Here is a 17,919-nt window from a genome sequence, read left to right as displayed (position 1 = left end):
ATTAACAGCCATAAAACTACTGATGTGTAAAGTTACTGTCCAAAAAATGGAAAGGATTGAAGTGCAAATCCAGAACAAGCTAACGTACAATCTCATTCAGCAAAGGAAATCTCAGGATATGCGAATGGCCACTCTGATGGAGGATATTTATAGCCTTCAGTCCTTGTTTCGCATGTGCTCATTTTGTTTAGTAAATAGGAATAGTAACCATATTAGTCACCGGATTAGCGTGCAAGCGCTAGAATTCATAGAAGACCAGGAATTTTGGATTCCTCAGTGTTAGAATACACTGATTGTAAAGTTCTTTCAAGTCTTTACTTGAATCTGTACAGGTTTATTATCTATAAAATCACTTAATGTTTTGAAAAAAAAAAACTTTGCAATAAAGTAGTCATAATGGTTATTTTGGGGATCATTAAATTTTTTTTTCCCATTTATTTTAGAGGAACGTCTAAGGCAGTCAAGCAAGCTGCTGCTCTTCTCATCAAGCATACGTTTTCGTATTTCTACTTTTCTCTAGAAAACTTGTTTTCACAAAGATCACTTTATCATTATTTAATCTACTTACAAAGTCCCAGTCTAAGCCAATACCAGTTTGGACGCTCAAATTTAAAAAAAAAAAAAAAGAAAAGAAAAAGCCTTCATTATGATGATGATGTTTCTTCCTCGCCATAGATTTTGGTTTGTAAGTTGATCCAAAATGACAATGTCTGATGTCAATTCTTTCACGAGAATTTGCTTTTATGTTGGTCCATAGTGTTGCTAAGGTATTGCGACAATACGTACCATATAATTTGTTGCATATGACTTTAGGTTTTGTTTGAAAGCTTTGATGGTGGCTCTAGCTTCTTCTGGAAAATTTTAACTGCTACAAAGCTGCAAATGCCTCGACCACTACTAGAAATGTTCAATTGAGTTTCACATGTTTGAGTTATCCAGATTGACTTATTTGACTGCAACACTTGGCTATGAAACGTGGATATGATGAACTTAACTATTGGATTTTGATCCAATGGAAATGTTCAATTGAGCATCATCATCATAATGAAGGCCTTTTTTTTTTGTTAATTTGAGTGTCCAAACTGGTATTGGCTTAGACTGGGACTTTAGGACGAGTTTACTAACGTGACGTCACTACAACAAAATAAACTTTAACGGCATTTAAAAGTGTTAGTATAAATAATCTAATCTGACACTTTACCTTTCCTCACACCTCGGACGAGTGTCGTCCCTTCCAATGTGGGGATAGGCTCGTAACATTTAAATGTGTCAGGAAAACTATGCTGTTATAGCATCCCATCTGTCAACAAAAATCTCTTTTCTTGATAATCGAAAGTGTCAGGATAGCTATAGTACAACATTAGGATATCGAATTCTATGCTGATACTTTTAACTGTCAGAAGTTTTTTTTTCTTTGATATAGAAGCAACCTGCAGGTAGTGCTCCCTACTATACATTCCGTCAATCAGAAACCCAATGGACTTGTAAAATTATCCCAAAGAACAGAATGCATATAGTAATCTAAAAGCAAAAGTGAATGCTCAAATATAATTTGTTGAACTAAAAGTCAGTAGCAAGTACTAACATAGCAAATCCCTAACAAGGGCAAACTTGAAAGATTCTCTTGTGCACAAACTAAAAGATTCTCTTCCCTAACAAGTAGAAAGAACTTGCAGTAGCTTCCAAACTTTCCAATGAAATGAGAGCCTTCAGTTATAACCACGAATACCCCATCAATCTTCAGCTGGTTTCACCTGTGCACAAAGTTTGTTGGGATCATTAGATCATCCTAGCTAGCAATAAAATTCCATAAAGGCCACAATGTGAGTAAGTGCATATATTACCAAATGACAAGGCCAAGCAATTGGTGCACCAAGTGCATCTTGAATTGTTTGTTGCAAATCATACGGTCTAATCAATTGCTCACTTGGACTCATTGCAACTTGTATCTGTATTTCATACCAGTTTGGTCCAAGAGCTTGTAGCCCGACCTCATCCAATGTGGTTCCGAAGATGAGCAAATGACTTTTTTCCGGTTGTGTGGTTCATCTTCTTTTCCGCTCTAGCTTTCTTGTTCCTCTCACTTAGTTTCTAAATTTCAAAATCATAACCAAGATTACAGCATTGAATAAACACAATTTTATTAAGAATGTTGTAGCTGATTTGTACCTTCGCTTCTTCACTTTTCCAATAAGTCCAAAGTTTTATCCATTGCTCTTCCCGAACCTTTACATCCTTTTGAAACCGAGCTTCAGCATTTGGCAAAGTAGGATCAAAATATGTAGCCTTTAAATCTGCCTTCCAGCTTCTCCATTTTTTGCCAATAGATCTTAAGGTCCAAGCTTCCAGTCCCATAGGCAAAACAAACCTTTTCTGAAACATAATTAGGAACAAGAAAATTAACATAAATTAACAATAAATTTTTTATAAAATATACATAATACAAAAGCCACCATTACCTTTTATGAAAAAATTCATTAATGTGTGAAAAGCATAAGGAACCACTTACAAAAGCTGATCTTCAGTGTAGTTTGTATGCCTCTCGCATGTCTTAGTCCACTTCTTGAACCCATTGACAGAGCATTGTGCAGTAAAGATTGCTGCTGCTGCTAAGAGAGACGGGGGGAACCTAAGCATTTCATACTCGACGAGGCACGACTCAACGATAAAGAAGGATAGAAGCTCCAACTAGTCACCAGAAGATTATTGCCAGTTATTAGGCAGATCAAGATAGTGCAAAAAATTCACATACACTAAATACGAAACAATACCTTTTTATTAGATTGAGCAGCTTTAAGAAAGCGCCTCATGAAGACATAAGGAGTAGGCACTGAAAGATTAAACTGCAAGGTATTGATCATTAAGCTCTCCTGCAGCGAGTCACAGTTCAATTTTAGTTATATGACAAAGGAAACCTTCATATATCAAAGATCAACTCATAGACAATAGATGTCATAACAAACCTACTATCTCAAGCACGTCATTTCTAGAGTAAGCCCTGTCAGAAATCAATATGAGGTCTTCAACGACAGGAACAGAAACTTCTTCATACTTACAAGCCAGAAGCATTGTTGTCACTCCAACAAGTTGAAGTTTCTTGCGCACCACAGAGACTGTTATTAAGAACCTATCTATTAGATTGACAGTTAAATACAAGGTCTCATCCATCAGTTCAAACTTGTAATGCACCTGTACATTCAGAAGTACAGTGTTAACCGTAACCTTTTTCTTACTTCTGTGATAGGTTGCAATTTTATCATTTATTTTATTATTAATTTTCCCTATTACCTGACTTGATATGGATTAATTATTAAATTCTATTCGCTTTTCGTAATTTGCATTTATTTCAGGGAGTAGATCGAAAATACCATAACAAGAACCAATTTGATGATTATCAGGAAAGAGCTCAAAGGGCAGGCGTCCGGGGGTATTTTTGGAATATCAAGGCGCGACCTTTTTTGGTAATTTGTGAAAGACAACATAAAATGAGGAAAGGAACGAAGGGCTGGAGGAGGTCCTCTCCGCAAGGGGGGCGCCGCACAGTGCCAGCGTAGGAAGAAGACTTAGATAGAAATTGAGAAGAAAACTTTTCGTTTTTAGCTTAGCTTGTCTTGGACTTTTCCTGGGGACTTTTCTTTTGCTTTTTACTCCTATGTATGTCAGAGGACTGGATTGAGCCTTTGACTTTTTCTATCATCTTTAGTTTCTTCTCTTTTCTTTTTTTCCGTAAGTGTAGACAAGGGATGAGTTAAATCCCTTTGTCTAGTTAAGGAACAATGGATGCTTTGACTCGCCTAAAACTGTGAGATTGATTTAATTTTACCTTTTCCTTTTATTTATTGGTATTCCCATATTCCCTGATTATAGTGCTTATGATTGTTTAACTAATTGATTGTCTTGGATCCGGATGATTAGTTAATTTGATAATCTACTGTCAACTGGGGCGTTAAATCCGTAATTATTTAATTATTTCAAAATAGTGATAACTGGCATGATTGGGTTTGTATCAGGGGAATACGCGGGCTAACCTAAAATAACCCTGGTAGTGTGTTATTTGGTTAGAATAGGGCTCCTCTAATGCGTAAAGCAATTGGGGAATTAAATCTTACAGGCGTACCTAAGATTGTTTCTCAATTAGAACAGTGATTAACGGGCGTACCTTAATCACCGATATAGTAAGGAGGGGTTGATTGTCATCGCTTGTTTGGCAGTTATAACCTATTTATTAGTAAATAATTGGAATTGCCTTTGTCTCAATGATCAATTAGGTGAACCATTGCTGAAGTTATTTCTTGGTTAGATCCTTAATTATCACCCATTTAATTTTAGTAATTTGTTATTTAATTTTTAGTAGTTTCTTAGATTTTATTTGAATTTCTTTGATTGTCACCTTCTGCGCAAAAACACCCCCTTTGTTACTGTGAATTTGAAAAGAAACAGTTATACCCAATCCTTGTGGATTCGACCCTGCTTACCACTATCTATAGAAATTAATTTTAGTTTAGCAGGTTTTTATTATTGCACAGGCCGACACCCTGTCATTCTGACAGTTCAGAATTTGTAAGAATGCCAAAGTAATGTGAAATTATTTCTTTACCTCTATCAGCCAGCCAATAAGAATGCCCCTCATCCTCTCATTGATGTCAAATTGTTGTGCCATGTAGTTCGATGGGACACAGCTAGATATCTGCATGCGAATAATGAAATAAAACTAAAATAAAGATAAGAGTCTGTCGGCAAATGGGGGATCAAATATCCGCAAATCTTTTTGTTTTTTTGGGGGCAAAAGACGCAAGACATTACTGTCACTTCTTTCAAACACTACCATATATCACAATTACGAACTGGTTGTAGAAGAAATCTGTAAAGACAACAGTGCTCAATTCGAGTAGCAGTTAGCAAAGATGCTTCAGTTTTTTTTTGAGGTAAATACCCCTTTTATTTTATTGCCCGTAACACAAACATACAAACTGAGCATAGGCCAGTCACGCAGATAGTCCTTTAATAAGTCTAAGAGAAGGAAAACCTAGTTTGTCCATCCTGACTGCCCCTCTAGCTAGCTGTGGAAGGGTGTATGGTTGGTCATAAACCCTAACCGGGTCATGCGAATGCAAGAGACTCAAAGATGCTTCTGTTAAATCAAGTGAATTAATTCAAATTGAATAAACTAGGCTTCTCTCTTTCACTGGCCTGCCTGTCAACATGTATCCTTGTAAGACTCTTTCACACGAAGTATCTGGTCACATGAGATTTATCTGTAATCACTTTTCTAAGATTCACCAGTTTCTCGGTTATCTACTTGACATTTTATCGAACAGGTTATGGGCAACAAATCCATAACAAAATAGTCGCACGAACCAAGTAGACAACCGAGAGGAATAAAACTGAACAACAAGTGCACCCAAATCATAAACTATTACTACATCCATTTCAATCTCAAACAGATGGGACTAATTTCAAATGTAATCAATTTAGGGCAAACTTTAAAATTTAACCCTCACAATTCAACACAATACAGTACACAGTTTCAAGAATAGCTAATAATGTCCAATAAAATCTCAAGAAAAAAAGGGGAACAACTTGAAGAATGGAAAACTTCTTTACGGTGACATTTAGCAAAAGCATTATCTAATTGCTCACAAAATAAAATAAAATTACCATGCAATTACATACCTTCAACGGGAAAGTAAGGAAAGTTTGTTTGCAGGGAGATTCAGCAGAAAAAAACTCCAAGCGTTTTGGTGTCCGAGATAATTTGCCGAGGATAGTTTGTTGCGGAGAGAGTGTTTCTTGTGACAGAGATAAGAAGAAGCAAAATTTGACTAAGTGTTTTGGCCAGCAAAATGAAAGTTTTGAGCAAATGAATCTTCCGCCAATTCACTACGATGTCGGTTTGTGCCTTTCCTTCTTTTTTTGGTATATCTCACATTTTCTCAAGTGTAATAATAAGTAGTCTAAAAGCACATTATTATTCTTATATCAGATAAAATAAAAAAAATTAAAGTATATATTATTGAGTTGATAATAAGTGTCATAATAGAAATACTATAATAACACAAACCAACAAGTGTCCTTATAAGCATGTCAAGAAAACCTTTTTTGTTGTAGTGCATATAGAGCTAATTCCCTTTAAGCTATCGCAGGAAGTGATATGGTGTAATTTTGTCATTTATTTTACAATTAATTCCCTTCTATTGTCTTAACAAATATGCATTAATTGGCGGATTCTATTTACTTTTGGTATTTGTGCTTATTACAGGGAGTTGGAGCAAAATGTGATAAAATAGTGCGAATATTGTACTGCAAATACCGCTTGGCGTGGTCGCATCAACCTAGATTTTAACATGTCCAAAGGTTCGGAAAAAAATGCACAACACCGACTCTCATTTGGAAGTGCAAAGAAAGGAGTCAAATTGGGATTAAGACTTCTATCTTTTTGGTAGCTTTTGGAGAGCTAGCCACGGAAGAAGTCAAGGGAGATTGGGAGTCTTCCTTTTTCTCCTCATTGCTAGCCGAATAGGAGTAGAGATTATATAGGAAATTAGGGAGAAAAAGTAGCCGTCAATTTTGACTCCTACTAGACTACTGACTTTTGCACACTTTTGGTGGCTTTCCTTTTCCATCGTATATGAGACACTTAGGTAGGAACCAATTAGTCATCTTTGGGGAATTGGGAGTTTTTCCCGTTGTTCTTACTTTATCGTTTTTCCTTGTCTCAATTTCGGTGACAATGGCCGGAATTACTTCTGCAATTATGCATGGGATTTCCTCCATGAAGATGAACTAATTCATTTTTTCTAGTCCAAAGTCAATTTGAGAACTCGGTTCCGAACATCTGTGAGATCTAATTATTTTACTTATTTTTTTTTATTTATTGGTATTTGTACGTTTCCTGATTTAATTGTTTATGTTTGTTATGTTATTTGAATGTCAAGGGCCCGATATTCGAATTAATCTAATGATCTAATGCCAAATTAACTAATTGAATCCGTAATTGTTCAATCGATTAATACCAGTGGCGACTAGCGTGATTGGTTTCATGTTAGGGAATCATATGATCTAATTTAAACAAACCCTCGTAGCGTGTTTGTTGGTTAGGATTGGATTTTTCTAATTATTAATGCAATTGAGTAATTAAATCCTATGGTCGTACCTAGAGTTATTTCTTGGTTAGAAAAATAGTTAACGGTCGTACCTTAACTATCGAGAAATTAAGGAAAGGCTGGTTGTTCATCGCGTGTATGACAACTATAACCAATCTAGTAATGAATAATTGAATTATCTTTGCATCGATGATCAGTTGGATGGACCGTGTCTGAAAAGTTGTACCTTTGGCTAGAGTCGTATTGGTTATTAATTAATTCTTGTTTATTTCTATTAGTTGTTTCATTAGTTAGTTAATTAGTCATTTTATATTTTTCAAAAATCCCCCATGCGCTGAATTCTAGAAGAAATGAATTATCCCCAATTCCTGTGGATTCGACCCTACTCACCGCTATATACAAACTTTGTATTTTTCTTGAGTAGGTAATTATTATTGCACAGGCTCGACACCCTGTCAATTTTTGGCGCCGTTGCCGGGGACTGGTGTCAGATTAATTTATTTCTTTTTTAGTTCATCTTATTTTTATTTTTTATTTATTTTTCTCTTATTTTTTTATATAGTTTATGGCTGCTAACATTCCGTATTTTAATGATAGACTGGACTTTATTCCTGAATGGGGTTATGAGACTCGTGTTTTTCCTAATGATCAATGGACTATTGCAAATTGTGGAACTTATTTTACCTCAGATTATTCAACTGACACATGCCCCGCATTTCAAGATAATCTAAGTGCTCCGATTGATAATTTTGGAGATTTTTCACCTCGATTTCAAACGTGGTATGACCCTTACTCAAACAGGTATGATCAAGGATAGTGGGATAATTCCAATTATGCGACCGGTCCAATGAATTTTCAACAGCAAGAGTCTCAACAACCATCATCCATGTCAGGTATGTCTCTTGAAGAAATGATTGAATTATTAGCTGCTAATACATATCGATTTCAACAGGAGACACAAGCAATGACGAGTCAAGTGTAACTATTGACATCTAGAATAACTTCTCAGATGTGTGAAGAATTGCCCTCACAGACCAACATCAACCTTGAGGAAGATGAGAGTGCAATTATCCGGCCAAATGACATGGAATTGCAAGAGTTTCAAGAAAACAGATCTAAAGATGCAGTTGAAAAGGAAGTTGAAGTGCAAGAAATGAGACCCCAATATCAACTCGTTCAAGTGAATGAATCCAGTGAACAATCTCCAAATGCGGTGACATCTCCTCCATTCCTTAATCAATATTTTCCTGACTCTTATTCTTCAATTCCTGTTAATGAAATTGACTTTATTATACCAGAAAATTTTGAATTTCATTACAGAAATAAATTAAGAGTAGCGATGGCAAGATATCTTGGACCAATAAATGCACGTGGGGGGGAGTGAATGGAGAATGCAAATTATCGTTGACTTGTTTGGCGCCATTTACTAGTTCATGGAAGCTCGTAACTCGTGTGCCTAAAGATTACTCTATTTACGAGGGCTATAGGATTATATAGAGGATGAAGCACTGAAACAAGCCACAAGATTTTATCCTCCTTGAACAAACATGACAATGTCTAGCCAAACACATTAAAGAAAGGCGCTCTTTTGGGAGGCAACCCAAATATTGGTTTTATTATTTTTAGTTGTTCATTTCTTTCGTTTTGTCGTTTCCCCGTTGGGTGTAGTATCAGTATTAATATTTTCCTCCACAGTGATCAAGAAGTGCAATCTTGACGTGCCCACGCGGTGTTTGTGTTTCCTGAGATTAGTGAATGTTTACCAATTTTGGTGTGCCTACGCGGTGTTTGTGACTCCTAAGGTCAGTGGACGTTTTATAATCTTAGCGTGACCACGCTATGTTTGACGACCCAAAAACAAAGGAAATAATTTTTCACTTTCAAAAAAATAAAAAAAATTTAAAATTTTAAAATAAAAGTAATATCCTTTTTCATTTTCAGTTTTGGTATTCAAAAATCGAATTTTCCAATCTCAATTCAATTCTAAAAAAAAAAAAAATTTCTTTTTCTTTTTCTTTCTTCTTCTTTTCTTTCTTGTTTCCCTTTCTTTCTTTCCCTTTTCTTCCTCTTCTTCCTCGCTGCCCCTGTTTCCCTTTTCCTTCTTTTCTTCTTTCAGCCTCCACTCCTTCTACGCACGTCGTCACTGTACGCCGCTCAACCACCCTGTACGTCGCCCGTCTCTCTCCTCCACATCGCCCACTATCATCGCGCGCGTCACTCCACCAGCCGCCGCTCATTTCTCTTCCACAACCCGCGGCCACCCTCCTTGCGCGAACACTACCAGCCCGCAACCGCCACTGACCAGCCGCCCTCCACCAGCGGCTGCAACCTCGCACGACCTTCTATCTCTCCTATCTCTTTCCACGCAACCCACCACTCGCTGCTGCCTCCAACCTCACGCGACTGTCGACACTCGAATGCCGCCGGCGGTACTCTCTCTCTCTCACCCTCTCTCTCTCCGGTGGAGGTTCACCACGTGGATGAGAAAGTAACGCATATCACCAACCAGATGGCTCCAATGTCTAAGAACCTGGCCGCGTACTTCCACCATATCTACTTCACTCCCCCGTTCCCGCCTATCCCATAGCCGCTCGAGAAGGAAGTTTCATTTTTCTCTTCGCTTTAATTGCTATATTACCTCCATCGAGGGCAATGTCGGACTTAGGTGTGGGGGGGACAGCTGTGGTACAGCTAGTATTTCTAATTTTTAGTTTTACATGTTTTCTTTTATTTTTGTTATTTGTTCTATTTTCGTTTATTTTCTTTTCTTTTCTTTTATTAGTGGTCAGCTCTTCTATGACTACCAAGATTTGATGTTGGATTGTTGACTCTAATTCTACTATTGTCAAGTTTTAATAATAAAAGTGTATCAAATTAATGTGGTTGAATTCATGAACATCTCTTTGGTGAATATTAGCAATTGCTTAACTTTTTCAATTTTTGGTTAACTTTTCTAGACATAGGGAATGATTGTTGGCATTTTTCATGTGAATTGGTCCAATTATTAATTTTAGTTCTCCATGTTTGGAAATTTGAAACTGGCTGCTGTTACTTTTGTGATATTTTTAGTTATTGTGTTATGTTATTGTAAATAAGAGTTGACTGTACTCCGCTAGTTATTACTACTGAGTAACCGGAGATTTTCACCTAAAGTGTCGATTCTCGCGTCAAAAGATAATAATTGCTATGAGTGCGTGGTCGCATAGCGATCGGAGTTGAGTAACCGGGCTCCTCCATCTGGCAAATGTTGGAGTTCGCGTCAAAAGGCTCTAATGGCTAGAGATTAAGTCTTTTGCTATTCTGAAAAAAAAAAGAGAAAAATAGAAAAGCGTGATAAAAAAGGTGAAGGTTGTGTAAGTGTGTGTCTAAAGTTAGCCGTCTGATCTATGGGTTTTATGTTGAGATTTTAGTTAATAGTTGGACCATTTGCTGATAAATGTTGATCGACCATTTATTTTTCTTAGACTAGTTAGCCATAAATTAGAAGAGTCTGCGGTTTGGAAACTAACCGAGGAGATGTCTCTTGAATTTTGACAATTGATGCTTCATATGTGTTTTCATGATATCTTGGCAATAAGGTAGATGGAACAATAGCTATTGTCAAGAATTGGTGTTTGTTTGTTGTTCTCATACTTGAGGACAAACATGATTTAGGTGTTGGGGGAATTGATATGGTGTAATTTTGTCATTTATTTTACAATTAATTCCCTCCTATTGTCTTAACAAATATGCATTAATTGGCGGATTCTATTTACTTTTGGTATTTGTGCTTATTACAGGGAGTTGGAGCAAAATGTGATAAAAGAGTGCGAATATTGTACTGCAAATACCGCTTGGCGTGGTCGCATCAACCCAGATTTTAACATGTCCAGAGGTTCGAAAAAAAATGCACAACACCGACTCTCATTTGGAAGTGAAAAGAAAGGAGTCAAATTGGGATTAAGACTTCTATCTTTTTGGTAGCTTTTGGAGAGCTAGCCACGGAAGAAGTCAAGGGAGATTGGGAGTTTTTCTTTTTCTCCTCATTGCTAGCCCAATAGGAGTAGAGATTATATAGGAAATTAGGGAGAAAAAGTAGCCGTCAATTTTGACTCCTACTAGGCTACTGACTTTTGCACTCTTTTGGTGGCTTTCCTTTTCCATCGTATATGAGACACTTAGGTAGGAACCAATTAGTCATCTTTGGGGAATTGGGAGTTTTTCCCGTTGTTCTTACTTTATCGTTTTTCCTTGTCTCAATTTCGGTGACAATGGCCGGAATTACTTCTGCAATTATGCATGGGATTTCCTCCATGAAGATGAACTAATTCATTTTTTCTAGTCCAAAGTCAATTTGAGAACTCGGTTCCGAACATCTGTGAGATCTAATTATTTTACTTATTTTTTTTTATTTATTGGTATTTGTACGTTTCCTGATTTAATTGTTTATGTTTGTTATGTTATTTGAATGTCAAGGGCCCGATATTCGAATTAATCTAATGATCTAATGCCAAATTAACTAATTGAATCCGTAATTGTTCAATCGATTAATACCAGTGGCGACTAGCGTGATTGGTTTCATGTTAGGGAATCATATGATCTAATTTAAACAAACCCTCGTAGCGTGTTTGTTGGTTAGGATTGGATTTTTCTAATTATTAATGCAATTGAGTAATTAAATCCTATGGTCGTACCTAGAGTTATTTCTTGGTTAGAAAAATAGTTAACGGTCGTACCTTAACTATCGAGAAATTAAGGAAAGGCTGGTTGTTCATCGCGTGTATGACAACTATAACCAATCTAGTAATGAATAATTGAATTATCTTTGCATCGATGATCAGTTGGATGGACCGTGTCTGAAAAGTTGTACCTTTGGCTAGAGTCGTATTGGTTATTAATTAATTCTTGTTTATTTCTATTAGTTGTTTCATTAGTTAGTTAATTAGTCATTTTATATTTTTCAAAAATCCCCCATGCGCTGAATTCTAGAAGAAATGAATTATCCCCAATTCCTGTGGATTCGACCCTACTCACCGCTATATACAAACTTTGTATTTTTCTTGAGTAGGTAATTATTATTGCACAGGCTCGACACCCTGTCAATTTTTGGCGCCGTTGCCGGGGACTGGTGTCAGATTAATTTATTTCTTTTTTAGTTCATCTTATTTTTATTTTTTATTTATTTTTCTCTTATTTTTTTATATAGTTTATGGCTGCTAACATTCCGTATTTTAATGATAGACTGGACTTTATTCCTGAATGGGGTTATGAGACTCGTGTTTTTCCTAATGATCAATGGACTATTGCAAATTGTGGAACTTATTTTACCTCAGATTATTCAACTGACACATGCCCCGCATTTCAAGATAATCTAAGTGCTCCGATTGATAATTTTGGAGATTTTTCACCTCGATTTCAAACGTGGTATGACCCTTACTCAAACAGGTATGATCAAGGATAGTGGGATAATTCCAATTATGCGACCGGTCCAATGAATTTTCAACAGCAAGAGTCTCAACAACCATCATCCATGTCAGGTATGTCTCTTGAAGAAATGATTGAATTATTAGCTGCTAATACATATCGATTTCAACAGGAGACACAAGCAATGACGAGTCAAGTGTAACTATTGACATCTAGAATAACTTCTCAGATGTGTGAAGAATTGCCCTCACAGACCAACATCAACCTTGAGGAAGATGAGAGTGCAATTATCCGGCCAAATGACATGGAATTGCAAGAGTTTCAAGAAAACAGATCTAAAGATGCAGTTGAAAAGGAAGTTGAAGTGCAAGAAATGAGACCCCAATATCAACTCGTTCAAGTGAATGAATCCAGTGAACAATCTCCAAATGCGGTGACATCTCCTCCATTCCTTAATCAATATTTTCCTGACTCTTATTCTTCAATTCCTGTTAATGAAATTGACTTTATTATACCAGAAAATTTTGAATTTCATTACAGAAATAAATTAAGAGTAGCGATGGCAAGATATCTTGGACCAATAAATGCACGTGGGGGGGAGTGAATGGAGAATGCAAATTATCGTTGACTTGTTTGGCGCCATTTACTAGTTCATGGAAGCTCGTAACTCGTGTGCCTAAAGATTACTCTATTTACGAGGGCTATAGGATTATATAGAGGATGAAGCACTGAAACAAGCCACAAGATTTTATCCTCCTTGAACAAACATGACAATGTCTAGCCAAACACATTAAAGAAAGGCGCTCTTTTGGGAGGCAACCCAAATATTGGTTTTATTATTTTTAGTTGTTCATTTCTTTCGTTTTGTCGTTTCCCCGTTGGGTGTAGTATCAGTATTAATATTTTCCTCCACAGTGATCAAGAAGTGCAATCTTGACGTGCCCACGCGGTGTTTGTGTTTCCTGAGATTAGTGAATGTTTACCAATTTTGGTGTGCCTACGCGGTGTTTGTGACTCCTAAGGTCAGTGGACGTTTTATAATCTTAGCGTGACCACGCTATGTTTGACGACCCAAAAACAAAGGAAATAATTTTTCACTTTCAAAAAAATAAAAAAAATTTAAAATTTTAAAATAAAAGTAATATCCTTTTTCATTTTCAGTTTTGGTATTCAAAAATCGAATTTTCCAATCTCAATTCAATTCTAAAAAAAAAAAAAATTTCTTTTTCTTTTTCTTTCTTCTTCTTTTCTTTCTTGTTTCCCTTTCTTTCTTTCCCTTTTCTTCCTCTTCTTCCTCGCTGCCCCTGTTTCCCTTTTCCTTCTTTTCTTCTTTCAGCCTCCACTCCTTCTACGCACGTCGTCACTGTACGCCGCTCAACCACCCTGTACGTCGCCCGTCTCTCTCCTCCACATCGCCCACTATCATCGCGCGCGTCACTCCACCAGCCGCCGCTCATTTCTCTTCCACAACCCGCGGCCACCCTCCTTGCGCGAACACTACCAGCCCGCAACCGCCACTGACCAGCCGCCCTCCACCAGCGGCTGCAACCTCGCACGACCTTCTATCTCTCCTATCTCTTTCCACGCAACCCACCACTCGCTGCTGCCTCCAACCTCACGCGACTGTCGACACTCGAATGCCGCCGGCGGTACTCTCTCTCTCTCACCCTCTCTCTCTCCGGTGGAGGTTCACCACGTGGATGAGAAAGTAACGCATATCACCAACCAGATGGCTCCAATGTCTAAGAACCTGGCCGCGTACTTCCACCATATCTACTTCACTCCCCCGTTCCCGCCTATCCCATAGCCGCTCGAGAAGGAAGTTTCATTTTTCTCTTCGCTTTAATTGCTATATTACCTCCATCGAGGGCAATGTCGGACTTAGGTGTGGGGGGGACAGCTGTGGTACAGCTAGTATTTCTAATTTTTAGTTTTACATGTTTTCTTTTATTTTTGTTATTTGTTCTATTTTCGTTTATTTTCTTTTCTTTTCTTTTATTAGTGGTCAGCTCTTCTATGACTACCAAGATTTGATGTTGGATTGTTGACTCTAATTCTACTATTGTCAAGTTTTAATAATAAAAGTGTATCAAATTAATGTGGTTGAATTCATGAACATCTCTTTGGTGAATATTAGCAATTGCTTAACTTTTTCAATTTTTGGTTAACTTTTCTAGACATAGGGAATGATTGTTGGCATTTTTCATGTGAATTGGTCCAATTATTAATTTTAGTTCTCCATGTTTGGAAATTTGAAACTGGCTGCTGTTACTTTTGTGATATTTTTAGTTATTGTGTTATGTTATTGTAAATAAGAGTTGACTGTACTCCGCTAGTTATTACTACTGAGTAACCGGAGATTTTCACCTAAAGTGTCGATTCTCGCGTCAAAAGATAATAATTGCTATGAGTGCGTGGTCGCATAGCGATCGGAGTTGAGTAACCGGGCTCCTCCATCTGGCAAATGTTGGAGTTCGCGTCAAAAGGCTCTAATGGCTAGAGATTAAGTCTTTTGCTATTCTGAAAAAAAAAAGAGAAAAATAGAAAAGCGTGATAAAAAAGGTGAAGGTTGTGTAAGTGTGTGTCTAAAGTTAGCCGTCTGATCTATGGGTTTTATGTTGAGATTTTAGTTAATAGTTGGACCATTTGCTGATAAATGTTGATCGACCATTTATTTTTCTTAGACTAGTTAGCCATAAATTAGAAGAGTCTGCGGTTTGGAAACTAACCGAGGAGATGTCTCTTGAATTTTGACAATTGATGCTTCATATGTGTTTTCATGATATCTTGGCAATAAGGTAGATGGAACAATAGCTATTGTCAAGAATTGGTGTTTGTTTGTTGTTCTCATACTTGAGGACAAACATGATTTAGGTGTTGGGGGAATTGATATGGTGTAATTTTGTCATTTATTTTACAATTAATTCCCTCCTATTGTCTTAACAAATATGCATTAATTGGCGGATTCTATTTACTTTTGGTATTTGTGCTTATTACAGGGAGTTGGAGCAAAATGTGATAAAAGAGTGCGAATATTGTACTGCAAATACCGCTTGGCGTGGTCGCATCAACCCAGATTTTAACATGTCCAGAGGTTCGAAAAAAAATGCACAACACCGACTCTCATTTGGAAGTGAAAAGAAAGGAGTCAAATTGGGATTAAGACTTCTATCTTTTTGGTAGCTTTTGGAGAGCTAGCCACGGAAGAAGTCAAGGGAGATTGGGAGTTTTTCTTTTTCTCCTCATTGCTAGCCCAATAGGAGTAGAGATTATATAGGAAATTAGGGAGAAAAAGTAGCCGTCAATTTTGACTCCTACTAGGCTACTGACTTTTGCACTCTTTTGGTGGCTTTCCTTTTCCATCGTATATGAGACACTTAGGTAGGAACCAATTAGTCATCTTTGGGGAATTGGGAGTTTTTCCCGTTGTTCTTACTTTATAGTTTTTCCTTGTCTCAATTTCAGTGACAATGGCCAGAATTACTTCTGCAATTTTGCATGGGATTTCCTCCATGAAGATGAACTAATTCATTTTTTCTAGTCGAAGGTCAATTTGAGGACTCGGTTTCGAACATCTGTGAGATCTAATTATTTTACTTATTTCTTTTATTTATTGGTATTTGTACGTTTCCTGATTTAATTGCTTATGCTTGTTATGTTATTTGAATGTCAAGGGCCCGATATTTGAATTAATCTAATGATCTAATGCCAAATTAATTGATTGAATCCGTAATTGTTCAATCGATTAATACCAGTGGCGACTAGCGTGATTGATTTCATGTTAGGGAAACGTATGATCTAAGTTAAACAAACCCTCGTAGCATGTTTGTTGGTTAGGGTTGGATTTTTCTAATTATTAATGCAATTGAGTAATTAAATCCTATGGTCGTACCTAGGGTTATTTCTTGGTTAGAGAAATAGTTAACGGTCGTACCTTAACTATCGAGAAATTAAGGAAAGGTTGGTTGTTTATCGCGTGTATGACAACTATAACCAATCTAGTAATGAATAATTGAATTATCTTTGCATCAATGATCAGTTGAATGGACCGTGTCTGAAAAGTTGCACCTTTGGCTAGAGTCGTATTGGTTATTGATTAATTCTTGTTTATTTCTATTAGTTGTTTCATTAGTTAGTTAATTAGTCATTTTATATTTTCCAAAAATCCCCCATGCGCTGAATTCTAGAAGAAATGAATTATCCCCAATCCCTGTGGATTCGACCCTACTCACCACTATATACAAAATTTGTATTTTTCTTGAGTAGGTAATTATTATTGTATAGGCTCGACACCCTGTCAGGAAGTGAGATAGTGAGCAAGGTAGAGACGCATGTGGAGACTGTGACCAAGGAAGATGTGCTTAGAATTCTGAGAAGCAGAAAAAATATGGACAGTGGTAAGAATTAATCAATTTGTGCTTTTCTGGTATATTAATTTATATTACTTTGTATAGCTTTATGTTAATGTTCTCTTTCGTAGTTGATTTGGGTGGATTGGAAAGTTTTGGTTTGAATCTTCGCTGCACTGGATTCATAACCCTGTGATCTTAGTTTCTCGTACTAAATCATATTGTAGCCGATGCTTTTCAAACATGGTTTTAAAAATTACAGATTAGAAGCTAATTGTCAGCTCTGACATTGTAGTAATCTTTCCCTCCTACACTTTTCAGTACCCAAAAAGAAAAAAAAAAGTAAACAAAATAGAACTCTTCACTTCCTAGGCTATATATGTATGTATGTATCACATAAATCTTGTGCATTATTAGTGTGGTGAATAAAATAAAAATTTTTAAAAATCTTCTTTAGACCAGCTAACTCTATAGTCAACAAATTAGGATAGATCAATCCGAACTCGACCTGTGCACTCAATTTAGAAAATTGAAACTACACAAATCTCTGAGCATCTAGCTTTGGAGAAATATGGACTCAGCCCTGATTAAGCCGGCCTACCAATCATTTTAGTTATAAGTATTCAAACCTTATTTTTGTATAAGTTTTTAAGAGTAATAAAATAGTGTGCAAATATTTACATTACTTTTTAGGGAGTTTCATATGCGTGGAGAAATTTAGGGCTTCTTGTATTTGCAACAAATTCTTAATGAATGCTAGTATAATTAGAAATCTGATGGTTAAACTTAGAAGTTATGCAATGTTATGAAAGTTTAAAAAAATGACAATAATAAGAATAACAAACTATTTTGGACTTTATTAGTACTATTATTGATGGAAACTGTCTGATAAGAGAATGTATTGATAATATGTAATTTGATATGATCACTATATTTTTTTTTTCCAATTATGAGTCCCTTCTGAATTCCTCCAAATCTGCTAGCAGCCAAAATGGTAGAATTATATGATCAGCAAAAGGACAAAGCTGAGTCAACCAATCAGCCTAAACTATATAGAGCTACAA

At 36.5% G+C, this 17,919-nt stretch overlaps 2 protein-coding genes across 2 annotated transcripts in view; both read right to left on the bottom strand.

Annotated features, from left to right (window-relative positions):
• LOC113711208 (uncharacterized) overlaps nucleotides 1–17,919 on the bottom strand; it is a 195,439-nt gene that overhangs the window by 105,715 nt on the left and 71,805 nt on the right. The gene's annotated exons all lie outside the window — the stretch shown is intronic.
• LOC113711094 (cyclin-B2-2-like) lies at nucleotides 2,506–6,774 on the bottom strand. The gene is made up of 5 exons (XM_027234244.2): nucleotides 6,697–6,774; nucleotides 4,598–4,687; nucleotides 2,968–3,189; nucleotides 2,772–2,870; nucleotides 2,506–2,688 (listed from the first exon to the last, which is right to left on the bottom strand). The coding sequence occupies exons 1-5, from the start codon at nucleotides 6,772–6,774 to the stop codon at nucleotides 2,506–2,508; spliced, it is 672 nt and encodes a 223-aa protein (XP_027090045.2).

The sequence above is a fragment of the Coffea arabica genome, chromosome 10e (assembly GCF_036785885.1).
Source record: "Coffea arabica cultivar ET-39 chromosome 10e, Coffea Arabica ET-39 HiFi, whole genome shotgun sequence".
In the NCBI taxonomy this organism is placed as follows: Eukaryota; Viridiplantae; Streptophyta; class Magnoliopsida; order Gentianales; family Rubiaceae; genus Coffea; species Coffea arabica.
Note: the sequence above shows the minus strand (reverse complement) of the source record. Positions and strands in the feature narration are given on the sequence as shown.